The 19,617-nt window shown below is 33.4% G+C and overlaps 1 protein-coding gene and 1 long non-coding RNA gene across 3 annotated transcripts in view; both read left to right on the forward strand.

Annotated features, from left to right (window-relative positions):
• Positions 1–819: 819 nt before the first annotated feature.
• LOC149417220 (uncharacterized) lies at positions 820–6,127 on the forward strand. Its single transcript, XR_016303241.1, has 3 exons — positions 820–996; positions 2,861–3,034; positions 5,951–6,127. It is a non-coding gene; the product is annotated as an uncharacterized LOC149417220 (long non-coding RNA).
• Positions 6,128–10,177: 4,050 nt separating this feature from the next.
• KLHL18 (Kelch like family member 18) overlaps positions 10,178–19,617 on the forward strand; it is a 28,481-nt gene continuing 19,041 nt past the window's right edge. The window contains exons 1-3 of one of the 2 annotated variants that reach the window (XM_089640169.1): positions 10,178–10,318; positions 14,065–14,234; positions 19,358–19,488. In XM_089640169.1, coding sequence (XP_089496295.1) covers positions 14,091–14,234; positions 19,358–19,488 — 275 coding nt within the window. In that variant the 5' untranslated portion in view covers positions 10,178–10,318; positions 14,065–14,090. Of the gene's footprint in view, positions 10,319–13,418; positions 13,493–14,064; positions 14,235–19,357; positions 19,489–19,617 lie in introns of those variants that run through there. The other variant, XM_089640168.1, reaches the window with a different exon arrangement.

Below are 19,617 nucleotides of genomic sequence, written 5' to 3' on the forward strand. Positions count from 1 at the left end.
AGCATTATTTCACCTCAATTTTTTTTTATTTAATATTTATTTATTAACGGACATCGTCCAAATTACAAAATAATAACACGAATACAGTAAAATGAAAAATACAGGATTAGACAAAGGTACATGAAAGCAAAGACATAATGCAGATATAATATAAGAAAATAAAGTGACAAGTCGAATCAAGTCAAGACTACGCCGTGGGTCAGGACCACGGGACACTTATAATATTCCGTCACTTGTTTAGCGACCGGCGAAAATCATTCAGACTTATCCCAAAAAAGTTAAGGTTTTGACTTGAGTTGACCAGTCTACACATTCTGGAAAATGGTGAATAATATCCATAATTTGTCGAATGATGGTTGAGGAAGAGCAGTTCATTATTTCTGAGTCTGTGCGAAGGGGATATTGAAGGGAATGAGTTGCAGTAGAGTAATAAAAAAATAATAATAATAGTAATATAAAAATTATTAATAAAAAATTCACAAAGTTGCATAATTTTTTCTCAAATTGCGGTCGGAACCTTTGGTTTCAAAGAGGTGTACATTTTATTTTTTTACATCTGAGTATAAAGCGTGGTGTTTTCTCTTTCTAATACAGTTTAGATCATGACAGTAAGGGAGACATAATGATTTCTATGAGACCATATGAGCTGAGGGGTTAAACTAATCTTTCCTTATGACCTTTTGTTTTGTATCTAACTCAAAATAAATATTTGTACAAATATTTTAAACGTGATGGGACGAGGCCGAGTTCACAGGTTGAACTTATCAATTAATGATTGCTATGGGTTATCTTTTATGCTTGCGTTGAATTAACATAATATTACTGAATAAATTTCATAGCAACTTCAAACACACAACTGATGTTGTGATTTGCAACTGTCCTCAGAACGGGGGATTTAAATTTTTAAGAGATTTTTTTTGAAAATGATTAAAAATTCATTTGTATTTTTATTGATTTGTTGGAGCACCTGTCTTGCAGATTTTGACTTCTCGTTACGTAAGTTTAAAAAACATGGTTTAATAAAAAGAATTTTAATCTATTTATTATTATTTATGAGTACTCAGGGCATGAAAAAATGCATTTGAAAAAAATGATTATTGAAGGTAATTTTTTTTTCTTTTAAATGAAAAACTAACTTTGTGCGTACTTATTTTTTATAACAGGCCACAAAGTTTCAAGCACAACTATGCCTTTACAGCCTAAAAGATTTGTTGTTTAAAAATAAATTACATATTTTGTTTACCTATTGGGCTTACAAAATAGTTTTTAGTTTATTTACAGGGTAATTAAATATGGTATCCAAGGTTTCCTACAAAATATGTTTTCGAAAATCAATTCTTCGAAACTACTGATTCTTCGACCATGTAATTATTCGAATTTTGTTCATAAATTATTATGAGCGTTAATTACTCGCCTGAAATATCCATACGAATTGAAAATATCTGAGTAAAAATTAATGCTGCCGACGGGAATTGAACCCGCACCTTCTGATCTCCGGTCCGGTGCTTTGGACCACTGAGCTACGTCATATTGAAGTACTTCTACATATTGAATTATTTGGCGGGTTGGGAATAAGCCGACATAGCTCAGTGGTCCATAGCACCTGACCGGACATCAGAAGGTGCGGGTTCGATTCCCGTCGGCAGCATTTATTTTTACTAAGGAGATATTTTCGATTTGTATGAATATTTCAGGCGAGTAATTAATGCTTATAATAATTTGTTATCCTTTGTGCTATGCATAAAACCCTTGTCTTATAAACATTACTTTATCATTAAAAAATAATAATTTTGTTCATGTTTATATGTCTGGGGATATCACCGAATGTTTATGCGGAAAAATTGCTGTTCTAAGAATTGAGACTTCGAATAATAATAATAATAATAACTGCCTTTCGAGAAATATGTCCTTCGAACAATTGATGTCAAAGAACTGATTTTTGAAGAATTTATCTATAATCATTAAATATAACTACTGATTTAGAAATTTCATTCAATAGCACCATTCCTCTTATCATGCTATGCTGTGCTAGAATATCTGTTCTGCCGTGTTGCCGCGGTATCTTGAACAAGTCGTGACTGAAGTTTTCAGGCACCAGATAAAGCTACCGTCATCCAAAACTAGTTGTTAAAAAAAGTTATAATGTTTCATTTAAGAGTAAACTTAAAATAATTCACAATCTGCTCTTTCATAGATGACGCTATTTTGATTAACTAACTAACTAACTAACCATCACGCTGTTTCCCCCAAGGGATAGGCAGAGAGCACGGACCGCCAAACAACTAGGTCTTGGCACACACTCCTTGGCTCATTCACATTCATACATCGTCTCATACATACTCTTCTATTATTCTGACTCTTGACATGGCCCGACTCAAGTATCTGATTCACTTGGTCGTTCCATGTCTTCCTCGGGCGTCCCCGACTTTTGCTACCATACACATTTGCATCGTATATTCTCCTTACACTCCTTTCTTCGCTCATTCGGTCTACATGTGATTATTTCACTTAAATACACATTTTTCAAGTTTTGCTTTAAAATATTAAGATGAATTATTTGTTTGCGCCCATCCATAAGCAATATGAATAATTTATATGGACAAAACTATTTATTCATATTCATATTGCTTTTGGATGGGCGCAAACAAATAATTTGTCTTAATATTTAGCATAACATGTAAAACGTGTATTAAAGTAAAATTATTAAATTAACGCCATCCGTGAACACGTGGATTATAACGAAGGTCACGTTTAACCTTAATAATGTTCTATCACTAAGTTACAAATTTCCCAAATATTTTACTTTTATTAAATAATATCTCAGTATTCATTTTGTTGACTTCATATTATTGAATTTTAGCCAAAAATGGAAAGACGTGCCCTGGACTAAATGAAGAATATAAAACTTGCGGTGGATGTGAGCCCATTTGCAATGTAAAATTTAGGTTATGCCATGCAATTTGTCAGCAGGGTTGTTTCTGCAAGCCAGGATTCTCCATAAAAAATGGAGTTTGCATAAGAACGGACCAATGTGGTAAGTGGTAAGGTGGACACCACACTTTCCAGCTTTTCTTTTCCACACTATGTTTTTATAAATTGGAATCGTAATTGACCATAACCTTAGATGGATACCTCACATCAAACAAATCACAAATAAACTTCTCAAAACAATACACATTTTCTTAAACATAGAAACATATATAAAATAAAACAATTGAAAACAATATATTTTGCACTTTGCCAATCAATAATAGAATATGGAATTATTGCTTGGGGAGGAGCAACAAACTCGGCTATCAATTACATAGAAACCGCACAGAAAACGATCTTAAAGATAATACTAAAAAAACATAGACTGACTGATACAGACCAAATATTCAACAGCTGAGACGTACTAGATATACGCCAATTATACATTAAAACACTACTAAACTACATTTTTGACAAAAAAAAATAAATTTCAACATACACAAAATAACACTAACAGACCAGTTAGACAAGCGTACAAAGAAAACATAAAAACTCCGACAGTAAATTCAAGCTTTGGACAAAGACACTACCAATACCATGCTATAAAAGCTTTCAACAGTGTAAAACTTGAAATTAAAATTGAGGAAAATAAAAATAAATTCACACGCAAAATTACAAAATGGATTAACGAACAAAAAAGACAATATTACCAAAATGTCATAGCATAAAATAAAAATAAAACCTACACGTAACACACAAAACCAATATAAACACACATCACTCACAAACACACAAGATTATTTTCATTGTATTATTTTTTAATTTTAAATGTATTATTATGTATTTCGTATTTTTAATTTTAAATGTATTATTTTAAATGTATTATTTTCTTTTTAAATGTATTATTTTCTCTTTAAATAATATGTAGATTATATTTTCTTATTATAAAATGAAGGCCTCAGCACGGGCAAGCCACCCAGTGAGGCCTACATTACTGGAAAACATAAATCATAAAAAATAATGTACCAAATAAAATAAAAAATAAATCCTAGTATTAATTGTTCAATGAGAATTCTATATATAAAGGTTGAGTTCTGAGCACAGCGACAATAGCGTTAGTGACACTGCATTATGGTCGCCACATCTCTGACGCGTTGTCACTGAAGCGCTAATCACTTTGGAGGGTCGCTACACTATCGCCTACGGACTTCAATCATTACATGATCACCGATCTACTTGTCTTGCTTCCATAAATATTATCTAGTTAAACCATAGATATATAATAACAAGTTGTTTAGTTTTTATTCCAACAACTTTTCTTTAACTTTAAAAGGTTATATCCATCAATGTAATATATAATTGAAGAAGAAGAAAATACTAACAAATCTAAACAAAACTTGAAACAGAAAAAGACACAGAAAATAAAAAGATAACAACTAGGAATCGAACCCAGTATCTCTTGTCTTGTCTTGGGACAGCGTCTTAACCACTCTGCCATTGGGGCCTAGTTATTAATCGTCATACTTATCGATGAGATACAGAGTCGTCAAAATGAGATCCTGGGTTCAATTCCTATTTATGACTTATCTTTTTATTTTCTGTGTCTTGTTCTGTTTCATGTTTCATTTAGATTTTTTAGTATCATCTTCTTCTTCAATGATATAATATGGTATGAATCAATCTCTTGCGAAAGATTTGCAATTTCACTCCAACTCTTTTCTTTGGTGTTTTTGTATTCTTTTGCACTTAAGTCAAACAATAATGAATGTTATTCTCTTCTCTTCGATGGCGCTACAGCCCATATCGAGCTTTGGCCTCCTGCAACAGTCGCCTCCAACTCCTCCTGTCCTCAGCGGCTGACTTCCAGTTTGTCACCTGGAGAAGCTGTGCTGCATCCCCTCTTACCTCATCTTCCCACCTCAGTCTGGGTCTTCCCACTTTTCTCTTTCCACCTGGGTGACCAGTCAGAATTCTTTTTGTAATGAATGTTATAGCACTAAAATTATATGAAGCTCATCATCTTCCTTGGAAAAAACTTCCAAATCTTCTACAATAAAAACACATAAATTTGTTTTTGACCACTATAGTTTAGTATAGTCAAAATCTTCTATTTAAAAAAAAAAAAAATTCACAATAAATCGACCACTGCATTGTGCACAAAAGCGGCTTATGATGCAACCACTGCGTGTTAGTGATGCTGCGTTACTGACGCTGTATCATGCATTGAATATGCTCTCATATATTTGTGTAGTTCATAATTCTGTCATTTAGTTGCGGCGATACTGACGCAGCATCACTAATGCTGCTGTCACTGTGCTCGGAACTCTATCTTAACCTTCCAGCGGGCGCGTTGAGAAATTTACCTTGAGCGGGCGCTTGTCGTAAATTTTACGTCATCGAGTTTTCTCCATGTAAGTGTTGTTTTCTTACACAAATGTTAGGGATTTTTTTTAAGGATATGTAAAATGATAATAGGCAGTGATTATTTGACTTTCTTAAAATAAAAAAAAAACGAAGCAACACTCTAAACATGTTAATATTTCAAAACAAAATATTTTATCGACCTATTTAGTCAGAATCAATATTCTCATCCTTTAATTGTTACAAACCACCTCAACTGAAGAATGGTTCTTGCATGTAAAGGACTGGCAACGGCAACACTTCATTGATGCTGAGGATCTTTTCTTATCCAGTGCACATAACCGACAAACACCGCGTTTTGGAAAGCTTCTGTTTTCTTCTTCTGTTATCGGTTAAACTGCCCGACCGTAATTCACTTTGAGAAAAACATTTTTATCTTGCAGTAAATGTTTGACATTTGATTTGACTCTAGCATAGTTCGAAGCTCGATGCTGACGAATAAGTGGTAAGAGTGGGGGAAGCGATAAGGCGCGTCTGTCGTAAATTTTACGACAGCGCGCCTGCTGGAAGGTTAAGCAAGTCTATGACAAAAATGATTTAAAACTCAATTGGTTTTCAGATCCATCCAGAAACTCATACCCTAGTGATAAGGAAGTTACTTTTCAATTACTATGAAGCAACGTTAAGGACAATAAAAATAAACTTATCACTAGCTTTGTATGGACGGACAGCACAACGCATTTGAGCCACTCTCAACTAGCAAAGTTAATAAATAAATATTATAGTCACAATTGATTTCATACATTTTGTTTTGCCCTTTTGACTGCTTAATTATTAAGTAATATATATATATAACTTTAATATTGTGCTTTTGAGTTATTTGTAAAGTAAATTCGTCAAGCGCACCACCCCATCCTATAATACCGTAAATGATTGAAGATTTCACAACAGAAAAAAAGATAATTTTCAATTTGTCCATATTGAATACTTCCTTAAGTCTTTAAAATGGGTAAGTAAATTATCTTGATTTTGAGACGGTTTTATTTATTTGCGATTTCCAGTTTGGTTTTGTATCAATAAACACCTAAATATTTAATAACTTTAACTTTATCCATGGAAACATGGGTGAAGACTTGTGGGTGTAAGTATGCAATAACTAAATAAAAATACCCTGGTGAAAGTGTTATACATTTGGTCACAGATCACACACTCAAGTTGGACTTGAAATAAAGTGATGGCAAAATAAACGGTTTATGTTTCATAACATTAAGGGAATAAGGAACAGAAGATTTCCCTAACCATCATAATGTCTTTATTATTACATCAATAGATGGCGGTACGAGGGTTTACCGATTTTGATATAGTATTTAGTATGATCTTTTTTAAAAATGTTTCATCATTTGCTTGCCATTCTAAAATCACATCTGATTTGAACAGCTGATATTAGCAAATTATTAGAAGCAATAATTAGTCGCCTGAAATATCAATACAAATTGAAAATATCTACCGAGTAAAAATAAATGCCGCTGACGGGAATTGAAACTTCACATTCTGATGTCCGGTCAGATGCTCTGGACCACTGTTAAACAATTACTGCTTATTATATTTTTTTCCACCTGTGAACAACCTCTTTTGTCTTCTGCCAATATGAACTATTACAAACAATTATGCAGTGAATAGTTTATTGTTATAGTGATACGATACTTTTTGTTTTAGAATTTAGTTTTTTCATTTGGACATCTGGAACAGTTTTGATGGCGTTAGGATTAAGTAAAATATTATATTAATTTTGTATGTTAGTGATTTATACCTAAGTATCAGTATGTTAGACTAGATAAGCAGTTCGTAGAAGGGAATGGCCGACACAGGTGTCGATGAGGCTCGCTATCCATCACATCGCCAACCCTTCGGTGGCGCAAAGAGGAGGAAGGAACTCGAACAATGTCGAATTGGTACGTGGAATATTAGAGGAGGTATGGAAAGAAAGATGAATGAATTGTGTGACACAATGGTAAGCAAATGTTTGGACATACTTTGTGTAACAGAGAGTATGAAAAAAGGGAGCGGTACAATGCAGCATAATGATAGGGTCGTCATTTGGTCTGGGAGACCAGATACGGAGAGGGCGTGTCAGGGTGTTGCAGCGCTACTGTCTCCCAGAATGATTGAATGTATGTTGCAGTATGAATGCGTAAGTCCGAGAATAATGTGGATCAGGTTCAAAATCGGTTTGACAAGGGTGTTTCTTGTTGTTTGTTATGTCCCTGTCAATTCGGTGGTTATACGGGGTGGTTTGATATCACAAAAGGTGTTAAACAAGGCTGCGTAATGTCACCGTGGTTATTCAATCTATACATGGATAATTGTATGCAAGAATTGAAAGAGGTGGGATTGGGTGCGAATTTGAGTAATCTGAAAGTATGTTGTCTGTTGTATGCTGATGATGCGGTGCTGATTGCTAATAGTATGGATGATCTGCAGTCTCTCGTGTCTAGGATGAACGAAGTATGCGTGAAGAATGAGTTAATGATGAATGTAAGTAAGTCTAAAGTAATGGTGTTTGAAAGAGAAATTACGAAAACAGTGTGCAATATAGCTGTGAATGAGGAATACTTGGAGCAGGTGGATGAATTTGTGTATTTAGGAAGCATGTTTACGAGAGATGGGAAGGCTGACAGAGATATTGAAAGAAGGGTAAATGCAGGTAACTCCATTAATGGAGGACTGAACGCAGTTGGCGCTAACAAAAAATTGTCCAAAGAAGCAAAGTTAGCAGTCCACAATGGAGTGCTGGTACCTACCCTGATGTATGGAAGTGAGGCGTGGAACTGGCAAAGAAAGGATGAAAGTAGTTTGAATGCTGTTGAAATGAGATCCCTGAGGCGTATGGGTGGTAAAACCATGTATGATCGTGTGAGGAATGTGGATATCCGCAAAGAGTGCAAGGCTGATGTAAGCGTAATGAGTAAGATCAAGAAAGGGACGCTTAGATGGTTTGGGCATGTAGAGCGAATGAGCGAAGAAAGTAGTGTAAGGAGAATATACAATGCAAATGTGAATGATAGCAGAAGTCGGGGACGCCCGAGGAAGATATGGCACGACCAAGTGAATCAGATACTCGAGTCGGGCCATGTCAAGAGTCAGAACAATAGAAGAGTATGTATGAGACGATGTATGAATGTGAATGAGGCAAAGAGTGTGTGCCAGGACCGAGTTGTTTGGCGGTCCGTCCTCTCTGCCTACCCCTGCAGTGAAAAGGCGTGATGGTTAGTTAGTTAGTGAACAACCAACTTTATTTTTTGTAGGAAAGGCTTTGTTAGTGCTGAATTTCCCACTAGATGGCGTTGAGACATATTATATCTACATTTGTTGGTGAAATATTTTGACTTGTCAAATACATATTATAATTTTTTTTAATGATAAATTAATGTTTATAAGACAAGCATTTATGCATAGCACAAAGGGTAACAAATTATTATAAGCAATAATTAGTCGCCTGAAATATCAATACAAATTGAAAATACAATAATACAAAATACAATTTTACTCTGGAGATATTTTCAATATGTTTACTAAAATATAATAATACAAAATACAATTTTACTCTGTAGATATTTTCAATTTGTATAGATATTTCAGGCGACTAATTATTACTTATAATAATTTGTTATCCTTTGTGCTTTTGCATAAAATCTTGTCTTATAAACATTAGTTTATATTAAAAAAAAAAATAAAATAAGGCTGATATTAGGTTTTTTCAGTTCGCTGTTCGGCGTGTTGACCCGGAATATATATGGAAAAGGAATGAAGCAAATCTAAGTGGCGTTTTGCGCCGTTTGTAGTTACTTGGTTCCTTTCCCATAATTCGGTTTTGCAAATGTATGCATTGGGAGCCATGCACGTGTTTTTAATTTTGGTGGTAAGTTCTCACCAATTTTAGTAAACATATTGTGGCAAACAGCCATTTCATTATTTTAGCACCGAGGGCTTCTCCACGGCTTCTCACTCGGAAAGATAAAAAACCGTGATATGTGTTAATATTTGATGCCAAATGAATAATTATTTATAAACAATATTGGTAGTTCATGAGTGTAAAATTAGATGGCAGTTCCACGAATGTGTATTATATACACATTTTAAATGAAAAAATATTGTCTAAAATCATTATTTAACGCTTTAAACAATATATTTATATTGTAAATGTGGGTTTTATTGTGTATCAGCGTTTTATTTATTACGGTCGTATGGTCGAAAGTGAAAAACAATATTCCAATTTTTGGTAATAAACAACTTCAAGTCTGTAATAGCATACGAAAGATAGTTTTAGACAGGTTTGATAGCTGTTTTCCATCAAATCACTTTTTTTTTGCCTTTCATATACCGTTAACATATTTGAGATTTTCACGGCCAAAAGAATTAAAGTGATTTTGGGGTATTATGCCATGTTGCGGTACCTCCTTCTTTAGCCAACGTTTCGGACAGCATTACAGTGTTCATCATCAGGGCAGATGTGTAAAAAAAAAAAGGTCAAAATTTCCCTAGATATTGTGATGATTTGCCCTATCCCTAATTTTTAGTTCTCCCCTTGATACAGGGAAATTTCCCTAGATGTGCAGGATCTGTAGAACTACTGTCATGTTTATATAATGCAGCGACATCTATAATTAATTTTCGCGAGGTTGTCATCCATGGCGCAAACCAAATCTGTATAAACAGAACATTATGGTCGGCGTCCTAGCTTATAAATACGATACGGTAGGTACGTTTTTTTATAAATAGAAACACCAAACAGCTGGGCTTGCTGGTTTTATTTACACGTTCCCGCAAGTTCCGTATTTTGGAATCGGATGACAGTTGACAGCGAAGGAGCGAAGAACGAATAATATTGAAATTATTATTGCGCCTGATTGCTAATTCAGAATATTTCGCTTAGTTTCCTTTGTTTAAGTGAGTGAATTCACGCATATTCCATTGCAACTAACTCGATGTAAGTGTCATGTTACGATATTTCATAAAATTGAAGTTCTTTGGTGGGAAACATATTTTTGTGCAAACCTTGAGGCGGTTAACATAATTTTTGTGATTCAATATTTCGGCTCCGACCGGTGTCAGGTTGCAAGATTTCTTAACCAAAATTATAACGAAGAATCGGGTCACCTTGAGAATTAAATTAAAACATTGAAAACGATTGTGTCTTACTTTTACTTTGTGCAATTATTTCACGAACATAGTTACAATTACCTTGTTAATAATTTGTGGTGTAACAAACGCATGTTTACCTGTTTCGAATTAAGAATGGGTGGCTTCAGTTTCTCTACAATAGCCCAAGTGCTATGTTCTTTTGGAAGCGACGAATCAAATGTTGAGTTTGTGAAGTGATTTCTTAATTCATTATGTTGCGTTTTGAAATATCTCATGGGATGGTAATTATGTTATTACTTTTACCTATGTGCTGCTAACCTATATTGTATAAATCGTAATTTTCTTAAAAAACTACAAAAAATGATTTACATTAAATTTTTCTTCTCAATTTTTTGACGTCTCTCACCCACATGAAGACGGAAGTTCTTTTTAGGTCCTCAGCCCAATTCATTTGTGAGCGTCCTCTGTTTCTTTTCCAAGTGTGAAACATTTAATTTATATTTGCTATGGAGTTTGTAAATTATTTTCCGTGATTGTTTATTTCATAATTTTTTTTAAATGTGTTGGAAAATAAACAAAAAACTACAAATATGACACAATACATCTTATTGACCAATGGGGTTACAATATATATAGTTGTGCTGTAGAAATCTTAAAAGTGGCAAGCCAAAAGCAAGACAATTGTATTGCTTTCGATTTCTTAGTTTTAATACTAAACTGCCAGGCGTCGCGTAAGGTTGTGTGTTACCTCTAGGTAAATTGCAAAAAAAATGCCCTCGTGTGTGACGAGATAATGTTTTCATTACTCGGAAAACACGTGTAAAAGCTAAGAAATAAGATTTCATTTGTAAATACACACAAATTATTTTTAGCGCTATATGAGAAAGAGTGATAACCTAATAGCCATATATACATGAACAACGTTTGAATTAAGAATTTACTGAAAACATAATGGTGTTTCTTACTTACCACATTTTATCTTGAGTTTGTGTGACAATAGCAAGTCTAGATGTGTTGTAACTTCATTGGTTTATATCCTTTGTTTACAAGAACTACCAAACTTCTTTAATTATCTCCATTTCTTGATGGCTCTCATACATCTGAAGCTGGAAGTTTGTTTTAGTGTGTAAATTATTTTCAAATCGATTTTATTCCATATATTTTTTTAAATGTGTTGGAAAAAACAAAAGAACTGTAAATAAGACAGAATACATCTTATTGACAGTTTTCTTGTTTATTGGTTGTGCTCTAATAACACTAGAACGTTAGGTTAGTTTATACTATCAATGCAATTTAGTTTATTTTTAGAATTTATTATCAGCTGCACATATCACAGAGATATAGGACAAAATAACAAGCCTGCTCATAAACAGGCGCATTAAAATACAGTAGTGTAATAATTATTAAATATATTTTTTATTGTCAACAAAACTACATAGTTATCTTCTCTTCACTCAATATTATCTGTGTTGATTATTATTATGGGACTGAAAATTTCCTAAGCACACTTTTTTCTATTATAACACAACAATTTTGTTTAGGTTCTTACCTTATTGTATGTACCTTTAACTCCTCAGACATAAGGTATATTCTGTCAGAAGGTAAGAGCAAATTAAAGGACTATTTCTGAACATATCCGAAAACTGAAAACTGTTTTTGAAAGGTGATGAAATACGCTTTCAAATTTTATTATTAGAAATAATCATATATTTTTTGAAATATTAAAATTTTTAATGCAAACATGAAAAAAATATAAAATGGCCCACTTTATGTTTATAGTAACTAAAATTACTGGTAATGAAAAAAATTATGAAAACATATTTATTTTATTAGACAAATGTATAACAAACCTTAATGTCCCATCAATTTTTTGTCATTTACATTAAAATAATTAATAAAACAATCCCAAAGTTTTTTTTTCAAATTGCGTTCAGAACTTTTTGGTTTCATAAAGGTGCACCATTTAATACTTCTCTGTTTAACTTTTACATTTATAAAGCGTAGTGTTTTTTCTTTCTAATATTGTTTAGATCATATTTCTCACCACAACATTGAGGAAGACGCAACGCTTTCTGTGAGTTGTTCCCAAAAGGGAAAGAATTAACCTAAAGGGTTAAAGTATTTTCATTGGTAAATATTCTATATGAACATTTAATAGTATAGGAAGCAGCCTTTTTAATACTCTAGTTTATTGTTCCAAGAACCATATAAAGTTCACCTTCATATTCTGTAAACATTCTACCTTATAATAATATTATTGGCAATTAATTTCTTACCTCTGATTTTAATTTCAGCAGAATTATAATTACATTACAATTTGCAAATACCATTCAGTGTTAGACATTCGTTGTGCAAAGAGCAAAACTACATTTTTAGCAGCTTGTGATAAAAATGTGCTAATGATTTCTCTAAACTTAAATTATTACAAGTGAAATATTTGAACATAATTTATGAAGACTATGGTTCCTACACATTTTTGCAGCAAATTCTGTGGCTTTATTTTCGGTAAATATTTTTACACATCTCACGGTATTTCGTATTTATTTTATTTTTGATGTATTTTTATTTGACAATAATACTGTAATTATTTACAATAAATATTGCATTTTTTCTTTGTGAGCAAATCTTGTAACTTCGATGGTTGTCATTTTAATTCAAAACTAACGGACCCAGCACACTTTTAAAACACTCCTGGTGCTAATAAAAAACATACTTTGAAATTTTCAGCAAAATTGGTCGAGTAGTTTTGAGTCTGTACGGCACAAACATTACCTTTTATGTAATAGATTTGAAATCATTAAATGTGATAACCAAAGTACTGATAAAATCTTTCAAAAAAATTGTTTTAAAGTTAGGGGATTTACCGTCAATAAACAATTTTATCTTTGATAAACTGATTAAAAAACGATTGGAATATTTTCATTTTATTGTCTTAGAGTCTTTAAACCAGTTCGTAACATTACACGCATTTAAAAAATGTCAAATTATCATGAATATTATTCTGTCATGTGTGATTCAGGTAAAGCGTCCATTATTACAGATTATATTCAGTTCTCAACGTTAATTATTGCTCTTGTAATGTACGCAATCTGAATTTTAAACCAAATTAAAATTATTATGTTTACAAGGTGGTTTATACCAATAAGTATTTAATATGTGTACTTGGTTAGACATTAAAAATACATAATAAAATAAATACATTTGGAAAATTCGGTGGTTAACATTTAGTTTTTGAATTAATGTAGACAAACCGGTAATAATTATTACTGTTTTGCTAAATAACATTATTCACCGTACTTCGCCAATCTGTCAATAGGGTATTTTTGATGTTTTTTTTTAAATCTCGAAAACATTACGATAATGATGGTATTTTAAAATTTTTTTATGTTGACAAATGAATCTATATAAATAAAAACGTAATTGTTTTTGAAATTTTGACACAACGTTGCATTCGAATACGTGTATGTTTTTATATACCTATATTATATAGACAAGTCACCTCGATTCCGACGTTTCTATGAAGAGTAGTAGATAGAGGTTTGATGATTAGTATTTAGCTCATAATTCTAATATAATATTTTTATTTTCCAGAATATGAGCTAGGAAACTACCATCCAATGGGAGAGAAAAACTTATCTTTCAACATGGACCACGAAGCGGATGAGATTGTCGTATTCCAGCAGTCGGATCTGTTTACCAGCAGCTTTCCCGTCATGGACGAGATCAGGAAGCAAGGGAAGCTGTGCGATGTCATCTTGAAGGTACTGATTTTGTGAGATGATATAGTTGTTTGGGGCCGTTCAAGTATTACGTAAGCAGATTTATTACAATTATTTACCCCCTCTTCCCCCTTGTCAGCAAAAGTAAGCAAAGCTCTTACCCCCCCCCCCCCCCCCTCCCATGCTTACGTAAAAATTGGTACCTATATGCATTTTTCTGTTAATGTATTCCGTTTTATAAACAATTCAACTTTGGCGAAAGAGGATCAACGGTAACACAAATATTAACTTACTTTGATTTGCTTACAACACGTCAAATCGTCAATCGTACTGAAACGAAACATTAGATTGATGGAAGAAATTTTGACAAGTGAGTAGCGCGCGGTAATTCCCCCATTCGCTTCTAAGTGAGTACCTAAACGTATTAATTATTTGTGGGAATCCCCGAATATGTATTCGGTTTTCAAACATAGACAATGTGTGGGTTGCCAATGTGTAAAAAAAATATAACTACTGCTGAGCAGTGCTGACGTAATCACTATCTCGACCCCCCCACCCCCCCATGTCATCAAAAATAAGCAAAGCAAAGACCCCCCTGCCCCCCTATAGTGCTTACATAATACTTGAACGGCCCCTTTTGCGACACCCCAACTGGTCAGACAAAAGATTTTGGTTCTCCTCTCTGCCATTAGAATACCTCGATTCCGATGTTGTGCCCCCCAAAGAGAGTATTACACAATAGAGCGTATTTACGGCAGAAAGTCTTCCGGCTGTTTAGTGGGGCCCACATTAGGATAGTTTACTTGCACTCATCACACGGTTGTTAGAAGACCACATGCACTTCTGAACATTAATCATCTTCAGGCAAAAGACACTACTTGAGATGACTATGAAATCCACAGCGATTAACGTTGGACTGAACAACCTCAAAAAAGTAACGACAACTCACTGGGCTAGAGGTAATTGACAACTGACAGTTATAAAGCTGAACAACCAAGCAAGGTCGTTACAGAGCAAAGGGTCCACTCAACCGACTGCGTTCTTCTAAAACACTCTGATTTGAACATAACATTTCAAATCCTAACTCTGTCATTGGTGCAGAACAAATAAAACCCATTGTGAACCAATAGCATACATAGATAGGTCATCACAAAACAGATTTCATGTTAATTTTCGTATTTCTGTCAACAACTTATCTTATATGTAAAATTATATTCTGCTTATTGCTGTCTCTGATATTATAGGGCGCACATTACCAAGAGATAAAATAATTTCCTCATAAAAATTCAGGGTCCGCCCAGTGAATTCTTAATTGTTATCACGTCTATTCAAAATTATATTGAAGGATTACAACATTATTGGTAATTAATCCAATATGTAGATAATAGAAACAAAGGGAAACGGTCTGTGAACCATTATTAGTATGAAACTGAGCTCTCAAAAGTGTGGCCAATTATAACTATTGTAAATTACATTAATACACAGCGGCGTCCGCCTTTTTTCTACCTACACACCAAACGCATAACTTTAGTTTACTCTGTCGCTTTGTCAGTCCATGCATTGGTTCCATTTCCATGATAACTTAACACAGTGACAATTCAACACACCCTTAAAAAGTGATACAAAGTCATTAAAACGATGAAAAAAAATCAACATATGAATCTAACCTACGTAATCTATATAATCTAGTTTTATTTTCATCACTTTTCATGACTATTATCACTTTTTAAAGGTGTGTTGAATTTTCATTTCAATGAGTTATCCGGTCACCATAATATATAGACTAAATGTTGTAGAAACAAGATCCCTGAGGTGTATATGTGGTAAAACTATGTATGATCATGAGAGAAATGTGGAGATCTGCAAAGAATGTAAGGCTGATGTAAGTTGACGTTGACGTCACGCCGGGTGACGTTGGTGACAGCCGTCTTACCAGCCAGTGGCAGTTTCTATGTCATAATGATGTTGTAGCCAGTTGGAACCATTTCGACGGCCGGCATAGTCCAGTGGTAACGCATTGGACTGCCATTCCGAAGGTCGCATGTTCGAACCCGGCGTGCGCAAATAAATTTTATTTGATTGATTTGTGTTATTTCACAATTAATTAATTAAAATAATATATAGTATATTTGCGGCACGTTCCAGAGTGGAAGATACTACCAGTATCGCCCTGGTGTAAGACCACCATTCAGAATTGAAACGTTGCTCCAAATGGCTTTAGCCGTGTTTAGTGACTAGATCTGAATAGCCAGGTACTTCCCCACCTTCCTCTTTCCCTTCCCCACTTACCTTCAGCCTCACAACATCCCCCAATTGGGGATGCCATAGTCTCACTGGCTCCAGACGGGAGCAGTTGGGACTCTTGTGAGGTATTCACTATAAAAAAAAATAAAAAATTTCAGAATGTGATAAATGCGGAGATCTGCAAAGAATGTAAGGCTGATCTAAGCTGAATTAGTAAGATTAACAAAGGGAAGCTCAGATGGTTTGGACATGTAGAGCGGATGAACCAAGAAAGGAGTGTAAGGAGAATATACAACGCAAGCGTGAATGATAGAAGAAGTCGGGGATACCAGATGAAGACATGGCATGGTCAAGTGAATCAGATACTTGAATCGGGCCATGTCCAGCGACAGAATAATAGAAGAGTACGTATGAGACTATGTATGAATGTGAATGAGGCATGGATTGTGTGCTAAGACCGAGTTGTTTGGGAATCCGTCCTCTCTGTCTACTCTGAAACGGCCTGATGGTTAGTTAATTAGTTAGTTAATATTTTGGCCTTCCTTGTATGTAATTATTTTCCAATGAATAATGAACAAGGAGATTATCAAATAACCTTCTTACGCTTTATCAAATATCCTTGGACTTTATAAATCAAATAACAGTCAGTCATGTACATGAACATGCATTACGTAGGTACCTCTTCTATTTCTGATTTTCAACTGAAATTTTTGTAACTAGAAATAAAACAAAATTTCAATTCTTGGTGCATTGACAAAAAATATTGGCACTTGCTTGATAAGGAAATACCCACAATACAAATGTCTATCTGTTATTTGCATAATGCAATCGGACAAATCAGTTTTATAGCTATCGGTTAATGCATGACAGGGCAGTCATAACTTGAGATAACCCATTAAAATTAAATCCAGGCACTTCAAAAAGGGTAAAGGAATTTGAGTAAAAAATATTTAGACTTTAAAAAAATATATTCATGTAGATCAAAAAACACCGATTCTGAATATAAATAAAAATGTAAATGTTCGTTTGTTCAAAATCTTAAATCTCCGAAATTTCTTCATCAATTGCTTTGAAACTTTTTTAAAATTGAATTAGCGAAAAAAAAAAACCCAAATGTTTCAGGCTGTAACAACATCAATAATGCCATTTTATTTAATATTGGCACTCTATTACACCCAAAAGTCACGAGCCACCACTGATTATAACCTATTCTTTTTTGGTAATTAGTAAATTTCTCATTTTTCTTTTAATCTTAATTATTGAATAACTTATCTGTACCTACATTTAATGGAACATAGCACAATTAAAGTATGTTTTTCAAATATGGTTCACCATTCTCGACCCGTCAGTGTTTGGCCAATTTTGAATTTGGGTTGTTTGATCAGCCATTAAGATTAAAAAATACTAAAATTTTTAATCTGGGACATAACATTGAAAAACATAATCAATAGTTTAGAAATTTCTTATTTTCAAAAATTCAACACTTGGCTAAATTTTAACAAGCATATTTTTCATAGTTCAAGAGGAAATGAGAACAACTGCAAGATGCAATGGATTTTAATGTGCGCACTGCATTTTTTGTTACGTGGTTTCTGAAGGTCATAGGGGCGCGGACCCAGCTTTGGACAGCCCTTTCACACGACATTATATATGTGCATGTGTTATGTGACATTGACGCATTCTCTCAAAGTTCAAACCAATGCTATCGCCTTTAAAACATGCAACATGATATTCAAGCGCTTGTGACACCACATTGCCCATTGTGTTGGAAAATTGATAAGGTAATGAAAGTGTTATAGGTTGTAAGCATACGATGTGAGGAAACATAACACCTGAATTAACTGATAATAGAAACAAGGAAGATGGGCCATGAACCATTATTAGTATGAAACATGCTTTTTTCGAAAAACTGCGCCATCTGTTGGAAGTAAAAGCAACACTCATTGTTTCTCTATCTATTTATATACATTTAAAAAAATAAAATGTTACCACATAATACGTTAAAAAGTCTTAGTATTAATAGTACAGTCCATGGCTATCCTACAAGAAGCTGCAACGATTTTAGGCTTCCTAAGACAAATTTATTGGCAACACAAAACAATATTTATTATAAAGGTTTCAAAATGTTTGATGAACTCCCTTTATGTTATCAATTTTTCGTCGGTTATGTCTCAATGTTGTGAAGTACAAATATTAGTACGTAGGTAATAGAATATTTTTATAGTAGTTTTAATATAGATGTACACTAGATATAAAATTTAAATTTTATAACTAAATAAAATATACTTAAAAAAAATATTATTTTATAAATTTTAAAAGATTACAATTTTGGTGATTTTCTCAACTCCTATACTAGGCTCATGCCTGTATTATGGTAGTCTTACGTGATTTACGTAAGAATAACAAAATTATATTTTGTTGAACAAATAATAAAACAAGGGAAAAGGAAATGTTATGATAAATCAAAAATTTAAAAAATACATATTATAATAGAAACCATATAAGAAATAAAAATAAAGATAAACTTATTGATGATATTGAAAGTAAGATCATATCAATTCTTTTATATCATTATTTTTTTGTTCTTTAACACAGGTTAATCATGGTACGTACTTAACTAGAAATGCACCTATTTACGGTCACATTTGAATTTAGCGATTATATATAAAATTGCCATACCTTGACCGGTTGAAAAGTTTGATGGGTTTTTATTTATTTAAAACTTTCGGGAATGTCTATGGTAAAACATTAAATTTTTTGTGTTATCTCTTTATAATCATATTTCACATATCATATTTCTCACCGTAATTACCAAAATAGAAAATGACTTTTATGAAGTTGTGTGATGTACTGGTGTTTTTATATTTTGTGACAAACAAAGCGCTAAGTGACCCCATGGTAAGTGTTGTTTTCTTTTAAAGGTTGCAGATATCAGCATCTCGGCGCATAGAATAGTTCTGGCTTCCACTGTCCCATACTTCCACGGGATGTTCACCAATGACATGGTTGAGAGTACCATGAAGGAGATAAGGATGAAGGACATTGATCCGTCGTAAGTAGCATTCATCTATTTAATACTTCATAATTATTGTAGAATATTTATAAAGATGACGCATTACTTTTCAGAGATTTTCAAATATTGTCAGGTTATCCGTAACCCGGGAATGTTTGTCTTTCTTTT

Source organism: Hesperophylax consimilis, chromosome 15 (assembly GCF_061612785.1).
Source record: "Hesperophylax consimilis isolate HC1 chromosome 15, BYU_Hcon_1.0, whole genome shotgun sequence".
Taxonomy (NCBI): domain Eukaryota; kingdom Metazoa; phylum Arthropoda; class Insecta; order Trichoptera; family Limnephilidae; genus Hesperophylax; species Hesperophylax consimilis.